The 10484-nt window shown below is 39.7% G+C and overlaps 1 protein-coding gene across 2 annotated transcripts in view; it reads left to right on the top strand.

Annotated features, from left to right (window-relative positions):
* The first annotated feature begins 9325 nt into the window (after positions 1–9325).
* HABP2 (hyaluronan binding protein 2) overlaps positions 9326–10484 on the top strand; it is a 34415-nt gene continuing 33256 nt past the window's right edge. For both annotated transcript variants that reach the window (XM_081863085.1, XM_081863086.1), the window contains exon 1: positions 9326–9452. In XM_081863085.1, the coding sequence (XP_081719211.1) occupies positions 9384–9452 (69 nt within the window). In that variant the 5' untranslated portion in view covers positions 9326–9383. The remainder of the gene's footprint in view (positions 9453–10484) is intronic.

Genomic DNA, 10484 nt, shown 5'->3' with positions numbered 1-10484 from the left:
TATGTGCAATTAATCTGATTTTTCCATTTTTAGCAGCTTCAATTCTTTTGGATCCTTTCACCTTAGGTTTTTATTTTTTAAAAACATAAGTAATTCAAGTAATGCCACTGTCATAGCATACAAAAGGGGTTATGAGATCTAATGACAAGTCCTAATGAGCCCTCTGACATTGGCATCACCAGTGTGAATTGCTACATTGGCTCTCTCAGCATTTTCACCAATAGCTTTGACTGAAACGGGCCAGCTAAACAGTCCTTGAAACTGCTACTCCAGCTGTTCCTTTTTTTGCCAATTCTATCATTGGATAGATTGAAAATTCTGTTGTCAACTTCACTCTGTCCAAAATGAGCAATCTTAATCCACACAAGCAATGCATAAACTACCTAGCACCCTGCATTCCGTGTTTACATAAATTATCCTTATGTTATAACTTTGCTGTAACTCTGATATTGTTCTGGGGCATTGCCCTGAGGGCTCATGCAATTAAAAAAAATGCTTTATTGAAATAAACAAGTAAAAGCTCTATTTTTGCAGAACTAAGTTTTATTACACTAAGATGAAGTAAAAGAATAGGGTGAATCAGCAGGGATGCAAAAGCTATTGAATATATTCTAGAACCTAGAAAGGAAGAGTGGAGGAAACAGGAAGAAATCCCAACAAAAGAAGAATGGAGAATGAAGCTGATGGAATACGCAGAATTAGACAAGCTAACGGGCAGAATTCGGAACCGGCGAGACCAGAGATTTACCGAGGACTGGGATAAATTTACAGAGTATATTAAGAATATATGTGAAGGTCAATTAATGTTTGTAGGTTTTCAAGAAGCTCTGGGATAATAATGGAACGAAATATTGTTTTATAATAATTGTTAAGATTAATTTGGTTAAAAAAACAAAACAATATAGATGTAAGAAATGTGAATAATTGTGAAAACATGAAAATTTCCAGATAGACTGAAGGAAGTCTGAAAGTGGAAAGATTAGATTTGGATGTATAATTCAAATGGAATGTTTTTTTTCTTTATTATTTATTGTTAAATTTGAAAATTTTATAAATAAAAAAAATTTAAAAAAAGAAAGGTAGAGTGGAAATCTGCTCTCTTGGATCACTGAAGCTTGTACCAAGAAGACTTCTACTATTTCAGTTAGATTCTTGTTAGCGTTAATGCAGTAGCACCCTGGAGAAAATTAGGGTTTGAGAGCTGCACCATATCAATGTATGTTAGCAATATTGGACAGCTCATAAAGTGACAGCCATTTTGCATCCTAGGCATGAGCTGTACTTGGGCATGATTATTAGTTTTGGTCCAAAGTGTGATATGTGTACATAACCAGATAAAACAGCTAATAGTAGAATGCAATTACTGTCTTTCCTGTATGAGGGAATAGTGATCTATGCTACACATGCACCTCTTCTTTGTGGCATCTGAGGCAGAATGAAATTCAAAATGGTGGCCACTCTATGACATCCAAGCACTCCATGGCTGCTTTTCTAGAAGGTAGCTGCCAACCTCAAGTAGCTTGGTGTCTTCAATTCTTGAATGAGATTGTGTCTCATTGACGTCTGTGAGGCTTACTTCTGAGTAAGCATACAAAGGGTTGGGCTCCACCAGTAGCAGAGGCCCTATCCTCACAAGGGAAAGCACACAGCTACATAGCCAAGTGTATCTCCAGCTAGCCGGGAAATCTTTTTATCCTCCTACTGCTCTTCACTTGTATGTTGAGGTGAAGGCCTCTAGCTTTTGATAGCACTTTCCCTAACTCTCAAAAGAGGTCCTTTGATTTTGACGTCCATTCTTCCCAGTTGAGAAGCCAAAGACATAGATCAAAATGTATGGAGATTCCCTCTTCTCCTCTTCCAACCCGTGGCTCGCAAGATGCAAATCTCAGGCCTATTCTTTTCAAGTGTTGCTCCTAATTCCTTTAAAACAGTGTTCCCAGTGATACACACCGCCATAACGAACATTTTTCATGTATTATTAATGCATTTCTTTGTTCGGTGTTCGAAAGAAGGAGGTAAAAAAAAAAGTTTTGATTTATTCCATACCTTAAACCCAATGTGACAAAATTCTGAGATGGCAGCGGGCTGCCTCTTTCTTTCACCAAGATTTGAAAACTGAAGTTAAAAGTCTGGAATTATACTCAGATGCATTTCTCTCTTGTAATATTAACATTTTTTTTATTACCTGAACTATTTCCCCTGTCTCCCTTGACTCCCACAGCAGGGACTCTCATATTATTTCCCGCAGCGTTCCACCTCCACTTTCAGAGACGTGGATTTCAGGAGCTGCCCTACCGTTTATCAAAGCTTTCCCCTTGGTCATCAGAGAGAGAAAGAGAGAGAGAGGCTTGTCTAGTTTGGGCTGGTATGAAATTGTCGGCTTCTACTCTCTCCCCCCCCCCCCCCCGCTTTTTCTTCTTCCTCTTCTTTGTATTGAGTTATCTGTTCACAGCTGAGTAATCTCACTAGAACTGCTGGGATGATGATCTTCATTCAGCACCTCTAGCAGCTAAGCCTAGGGCTTGTAATAGTGCAGTGTATTAATAGCTACAAACACAAAACTGGGCATGCAGCGGTAAGATCCACAGGATACATTGCATTTATCACACACCTTTGACCACCACACCTACTCTTTGGCCACCGGTGCACCTCTTCCAGGAATAATTACCTCAGGAATTGAAGCCACCAAGATACTTCATGTTGGTGGCTGTCTTCTGAAATTCACCATGACAAAACTTTCTATAGGGACATAAGAACACCAAATTTGGTCTCCCCTAGCAACTAACCTGATGTTTCTAAGAAGCCCACAAGTTGTCCTTCCCCAGAAACTACAGGCCTTGTAGTCACTAACAACCCACTACTGATGGCCTGTTGTAACCTGCAGCGATAGGTGAGTCAGGAGTATACTGATAATATAGTCATTTCTTTAATGTAGCCATATTAAAGAAATATAAGGAGCTCCTTAAATGTTACTCTAGCCATGTTTAAAATGCTTATACAGGCCTTCCCCACATAATTCCCCCCCCCAAAAAAACCAAAACACTCCAGCCTTCTGACAGGCAAGATACCCATTGCACCAGGCCCAGTAGTTTGGATTTAACTTGGGCAACAAATTTATTAGATAACAAGAATCTGGAGAAGGGTAAAAGAGCTTTGGAGAGAGGGAGAGAGAAATGTGCTTGGATTATATATGCCTATGTCACTTCTAACAATGCAACCCTAAACATGTCTACTTAGAAGTAAGTCCTGTTGAATTCAATGGGGCTTACTCTCAGGTAAGTAGGGTTGGGATTGCAGCCTGAGTCACCATGTTAGAGGATGCATTCCTTCTCTGTGAGAGAAAAGGTAGAATACTACTCTGATAGGGGTCTTGTTTCCCAGTTTTTGAAAACAATTGGTTTTTAAGCATATTTACATACAAAAAATATAATCAGCCAATTAATTGGGGGAGTTGTTTTTACTTGATCAGAAATTAATCAATTAGGGCACAATACTATACTCTTGACAGGCATCCCAGGGATCTACCCCTCTGTGGACAGAGAGAGGTCTGACCACATAGTAGAGAGATCTTGTTGTGCTCCCCACCATTGGTGCTTTGATGTCAGAAAGGGCAAAAGGGGGCAAAAGTTGCTGGTGTTGGGGGAGATCACAGAAGGCTATGGATATGCCAAATACAACGTCCTCTCATTCCCCTAACAAACACCCCAAATGAGACAAAAAGTACACTGGCCCTGGGTGTCCTTAAAGAAGAGAGGAAGAAACACTGATGTAACAATCATGCCACCTCATTTTTCCCCCTTGCAATGACAAAAATACAAGTTTTGGCGGTTCATCCACTTTTGATTCCCCTCCCTTGCCAAGATCAGATTGGTCTGTCCATCTAAACCAAACACTGCAGCTGTCTACATGTAATGTTTTCCTTGCCACACACACATTTAATTGATTGCACGTGAGGGTAGGATGTTGAAAAGAGGAAGTCTTGTGGTGTTTCACATGAGCAAACATGGTGCCAAGGTAAAATGAAGTTCTGTGTTTATGTTTCCTCTAGGAAACCCAGAGGTATCTGATCGAACTAACCATTTGGCCAGAGAAGTAAACATTGAGGTGATTGCAGATAACTTTAAACATTTAAAAGCTTACAATGTATGTGGCAATTCTCTCTGTAAGCTCTAGCCTCCAACCATAAATTTCAGCTCATCGTTACCTTTCAGCCACCTGCAAGGTGAAGGGGGCCTTAATTCCAAAGGCTCAAATGCATGGACAGGATAGAAATGACAGTATTGATGCCAGGCAGTAAACTTTTTAAGTGGGTACGTATGGCTCCTGGTCTAAATTGGCTGTCAGCTTGATGTGGAGCAACATTGTTCTGTCAATGCGACAGACACTAAAAAAAAAGGGTGTTCCTAAATCCCAGCAGCCATTTGGTTCCAGGTGGGCTTTTGACAATGTAAATTTAGAAGACATTTCCTGTGATAGCATTTCTCTCCCTCTCTCTTTTTTAAGCTGATTCCATAGATCTTAAGCAAACACAGTGGCACATTCTCACCCTCCTTTCATTCAAGTACTCGGAAAGGAACAGTTTATGCAGAGGTGTTTAACAAATCAAAGAGACTCTTACAACAATGTGAATGGCTCAGTCTAGGTGATTAGTTTTTTTGTGTGTCTTTTTAAGTTATTAGAAAAGGAGACCAGAGCATGTGGACTAGTCTCTGTGTACAAATGACTGATAGAATGGGGAGAGATCAGAAACAATATTGCAGACAACAGATGAACACAGAATATTTAAAAAGCAAGGAGGGAAGAGAGGAGCCCTGCTGAAAGATTAAAGAAGAGAGAGAAGTACAAATGAGCAAATCAATTATTGTGTGAAGATTTCTAGGATGTTGTTTAATTCATAGTGGTCTGTGCTATATTAGGCTCCCTCACAGTTTATTTTCTGTTTTTTTTATTGATGTTTCTTTTAGTTCTGTCTCTGGCATCTGATTCTATGGGAATGGGTAATCCTTTGAGGGTAAGTGTTATGAAATGGAGGTCTGATCCTGAGCATCAATTCTGAGAGTGTTAACTGGGTTCATCCACACTGTCATATTGATTTCCACAATGATGTGGAAGTAAGTGATGCTAATATGAGAGAACCACAAGATTAGGCATTCAGGATGTGGGGGGCTTAAAAGAGTCATGCTTTCATGAAGCTGAAACTGAGCAGAAAGTCAAATGAACACAGATTTTTTGAGGAACAGACTTCACTAACTGGAGGCAACTTTCTGTGATTTTTCATGTACATACAAGATGCAATAGGCCCAACATGGCCCCATGTTGGGAATCTACTGGCATTTATTTCATGTGGGCTAAACAAAGGAAGTATGTCTCAACAAAACACATGCAGTAATACTATAGAATATTTTGTTTGTTTAGCCCAAATGGGGACCAGGAAAAAATTGTTGTAGCTGTTAAATTCACTGTATTCCCCCACCCTCACCACAATCCTTGTTTGTTTATCATTGTGCAAATTTCATGGGCCCAAATACACCTAAATAAATACTTTTTTAAAAAAAAATATGAAAAGCTGCATTTCCAACTCTTTAACAAACTGCAACCCGCTTAGGAATATCTCTTCACTTTTCAATTTTTCCCCCAGGGAATTCTAGTAGAGAATTAATGTGGACAAAGTAAAAAGGAAGTGGCATCCATTTCAAATCTGAATATTTTAACCCTTCCAATATTTTACATGAATTTCTATCTATTCTGTTCCATTCAGCTGATACTTTCACTTGGTAAATGCCTACAAAATTTTGATTCAGTATTTCAGATTTTTAAAAATCACCTCTAATCTTCAACTAAACTATCCAGTTAGGATACTCCTATAGAAACTGTCTTTGTACATCTCATGTAACCTACCTTTTGAACACTTCTATTTTGCCATTTCTATATGTACTTCAAAATCAATAGTATATATTATTCCATAATTTCCACCGCTGCTGCTGCTACTATTACAGTTGTATCAAAGTTTGTTGAAGGCATTACACAAAATCATAAGCCGCAAAGATCTTCTGTGTCACACAGATCTTACAAATGCATTAGTATATATTTTTCAAAGGCACCTTGGCTGTTTTGTCATCCAAACCTCATTGACATTCACAACATTTCTGTAGGAACTGCTGTAGTTCAGTAGCTAGCATGCATGAAATGGAGTGAGTCACAGCCATGGGGGAGGGGGAGTCATTGACTGATTTCTCTCTCACTTTCTCAGATATGAAATGTAAAATGGTACCTTGTCACACCTATGCAGGGTAGCTCAGTTGGTAGAACATGGGACACTTAATCACAGGGTTGTGAGTTCAACCCCCTTTCTGTACAAAATGATTCCTATGCTGAAGAGGGTTGCTCTAGATTACCCTTGTAGTTCCTTCCAACTTTACAACTCAGTGGTTCTATGATTCCATGACCACTTTCAACAGCGTCTTAAAAAGCAGAGACATCACCTTGCCTACAAAGGTCCATATAGTTAAAGCTATTGTTTTCCCAGTAGTGATGTTTGGAAGTGAGAGCTGGACCATAAAGAAGGCTGATCGCCAAAGAATTGATGCTTTTGAATTATGGTGCTGGAGGAGACTCTTGAGAGTCCCATGAACTGCAAGAAAATCAAACCTATCCATTCTTAAGGAAATCAGCCCTGAGTTCTCACTGGAAGGACAGATCCTGAAGCTGAGGCTGCAATACTTTGGCCACCTCATGAGAAGAGAAGACTTCCTGGAGAAGACCCTGATGTTGGGAAAGATTGAGGGCACAAGGAGAAGGGGATGACAGAAGACGAGATGGTTGGACAGTGTTCTCAAAACTACCAGCATGAGTTTGACCAAACTGCGGGAGGCCGTGGAAGACAGGAGTGCCTGGCATGCTCTGGTCCATGGAGTCACCAAGAGTCGGACACGACTAAACGACTAAACAACAACAACAAATTTCCCACATATCACTTTGTACTCTGCATATTTAGTTACCAAAGTCACAACAACTGTATGCTAGGATTGTAAATAGATCCTAGTCATGACTCAGGGAAATTTCACTCAATACTGCAATTTTTGAGGATCAAACATTTCTCCTGATCAACTGCCCAACGACCACCTTAACATAAGGCTGATTTATGATACATTTGCCCAACCTAATGCTTGTATAGTACAGACAAATCTGTGCAGTGTGACCAGTTTGGCCCACACATACAAGAAGCAGGATTTTTAACTATATTGGTATCAGCACGACATTATGTTTAGTCTGTACTATATTATTTTTGAAAAGAAGTCACTGAAGTGATGCACAAGGGCACATCTTAATAGAAAGCAAAGGAAGTGGCATCACCCAAATATGATCTATATTTCACTTGATCAAAGACTTTGTAGGGGGAAATAATTAAAAAGTAAAAGCCTTACGCAATGAGATGTAAAAGAAAACTTAGGAGGCTGACAAGATGCATCTGGCACAACTTCAAAGTCCTTCAAAGTACATATAATCAATGTTTGTCAATAGCAGTTTTGCATCCTTTAATTTATCTTTCATGGGTTTAAAGCATGTTGTTATTAGGATCCAGTCCACACTTTAATTCTGTTTGAGATTTGATGAATCAGGGCTTTATTAAAATTCAGTGCACCTCATCTTTGTCAAGGACAGATTACATAAAGCTGTGCTTTATTACATTCCTTTCATCTTCCTGTCTTTCTAGCTAGAGAAAGTTACCTTATTTATGGAAACTTTTATAAGACTGCAAACACTGTTTGTCAGTGAGCACCTCCACATGAATATGTGTGCTAAGACCTGCGTGGATTAATACAAGAACATAATATAGCCATACTGGATTGACATAATGGTCCAGTGTCCTGTCTCTGATGGTGCCTGAATCAGGATCTTTCAAGAATCATGACATTACAGAAGAATTACTTCATTCTCTGACAATGCTTCTCATAATATATTCTGGGGAATATGAGTTCTTCAGTAGCTGATTTGGGAGGTTAGTTCTTCACACTGAGACAATGTGGACAAACATCCCTGGAAGAGAGCTTTCCTACCACTCTGTCCCAGTGGCCTCAACACTGTCAGCCGTTTTGACACCGTAGTGGCAGGGGAGATTGCTAGGGCAACAGTTGGAAAGCAGTTTAGAAGAGACTTGTTAAGCTTTAGATGGCCTAAAACAACTGGGGACTGGCCCAGTCAATGCTAACTCCTTTGCTTCAGTCTTGCCCATGGACATCAATGCATCACCTCACTGGTGCATCATTCAATGCATCTACTCAGAAGTCCCATTGTGTTCAAAGGGGCTTCATCCCTGGTACCTTGGTAGGTATGGCAATGCAGCTTTGAAAGTTTAAACAGAAAGGTAGGCTGTGAATGCTGGGCAAAACAACCTTAAATAAGGGGCAGAGATGAGAAGACAGAGAGAGATTCTGTGGTGGAGAATCACCATGCCTATCAGTCTGCCTACTTGCTGCAGCCAGGGATGAAGCGAATGGGATTTTTAATTTCTCTTCCCATGGACTTTGGGGCGGCGGGGGGTGGTGGTGTTAATGAGTTCTAGGCCAATTTTATGGGTATACCAAAAAACTGGGAAGGGTGTTGGATCCGGTGGATCTGCCACCACACCTGACATACCCACTTTCCTGGAATGCCCCAGTATGCTCACCACCAGCAAAGGGGCATGTATACTTGTAGAGTTCTTTTCAGGCATTGGGGTGTGGTGGGGGGCACCCTGGCGGTGTAGCTGTCATCCTAAACTTGGATTTTCCTCTCTTCCAGCAGAGCTGCACTTATCCCATTTCTTTTTATTTTGGAATAATGTCTTAATGGTTGTTTTGATGATATACGTGCTCCACCCTGGGGCCATTTTGTGAAGGTTGAGTTATAAATAGAAATATTAAATAAATAATGTTTCTTCGTTATATCAGCTGGCTGTAGGATTGCAGCCTTAAAAACAATAACTTAATAAAATATGTGCTTAATTTTGGTTGGGTTACGACCTTAGACAGCAAGGACATTTAGCTCCCCAAAGAAAAATGAAGACTTGAAGCAACTCTTATATCTTACCGTGGACCTGCTACATCTCCCACTGTAGGAGTCAGATGACTGAAACTAGTGATAAATCCAGATGAAAAAGAATAAAGGTTGATAAATAAACAGCTGCATTGTCCCTTGATATATGCCATAGAGAAAGCTCAGATTGGGAAACTCTCTAGCAATAGTACTTCTTGGATCAGGATAATCAAAATGGAAAACGTAGTTAATAATTTGCAAGGCATAAACCTGTTCTCTAACTATTTAGATTGACTTACCAGGGGGGGAATTGGAAAGAACGAAAAGCTTGTTCACAAAAAAGGGGGGGAAGCCGTGTGAAAATAAGGATGGTTAACTCTTTTGTCTGTCTGTCGATTCTTCCCCTCATTGTCTTTGTTGGAAGAGCAACTGTTTGTGTAAGTATATCTATTTAAAGAACTTATTTAATGTGGATTGATGAATTCATGTCAGAAGAATATCAGACTGCTCATAAAGCTGAGCTTTAGATCAGCAACCAAGGAAGATACATAGTAGAATTTTACGGATTTAACATTTATCATAACATTATTGGGGAAATATGTTCCTAATCCAGTGGAAACATGGAAAAGGTCGGAAAAGGGACACAGCACTTGAAAAATGTAAAATTAGTAAACACATTTTCCAGCTTTGGCATTTTCTGTTCCTGCTTCTTCCATGATTCTTTTTCTTTCTTCCTCAAAACAAAATCTGTATCTGTGAATGCCACCTCCAATAATTTATGCAAATTGTAGGTTGCTACTTGCTTTACAAGGTGCATCTTACATAATTTTGTTCACTCCTGTCCAAAAAGTTGATCAACCACTGTCTGGAATTCAACATTCATGGAAATATAGGTTTTTCTTACTGAAAATCAATTAATGTTGCTAAAATGCAAAGTAATCACAGAGAAAGAGCACAGCAGAATATGCAGCGGGATAGTTTTTAATAAAACATGGTATTTCATTGTAATTAATGTAATATGAATTTCTTGGAATAAATCCTGCCGGGAATGTGTTTTGATCACTTGATGGCAAATATGTTGTAAGCTGACTATATTCTTGGCCATAGAGGCCCTTTCCAAATAAGATGTGAGAAAACATCTGTTGCCAATGTAACTCAGATATTAAATGTTATTGTGTGCTGGGGGACCTTGTGATCTAGGAGTATGTGTGTGACATGTTCTGGGTAGGGTTGCATTGAAAGTTCCGTCTAGAAGGCAGTAAACAATGACTGTGTGGGCAAGTTGACTTAGGGGTGCATGTAAGAGAGGAGGGGGATGAGAGAGAAAATGAATGGATGATAGGTGAATTGGGTCATTTTGTTTGTGTGTGTATGTATGTCAGCATGCAGAGGGTTGCAAGGCCAGCTGGCTAACCCCAGCTGAGTCATCTCCTTCTAGCTGTCCACGGCAAAGACCCATCAGCCTCTAC

Source organism: Podarcis erhardii, assembly GCF_964252035.2.
Source record: "Podarcis erhardii genome assembly, chromosome: 5".
Taxonomy (NCBI): domain Eukaryota; kingdom Metazoa; phylum Chordata; class Lepidosauria; order Squamata; family Lacertidae; genus Podarcis; species Podarcis erhardii.
The sequence above is the reverse complement of the archived record's forward strand: the minus strand, read 5'-3'. Positions and strand labels throughout refer to the sequence as shown.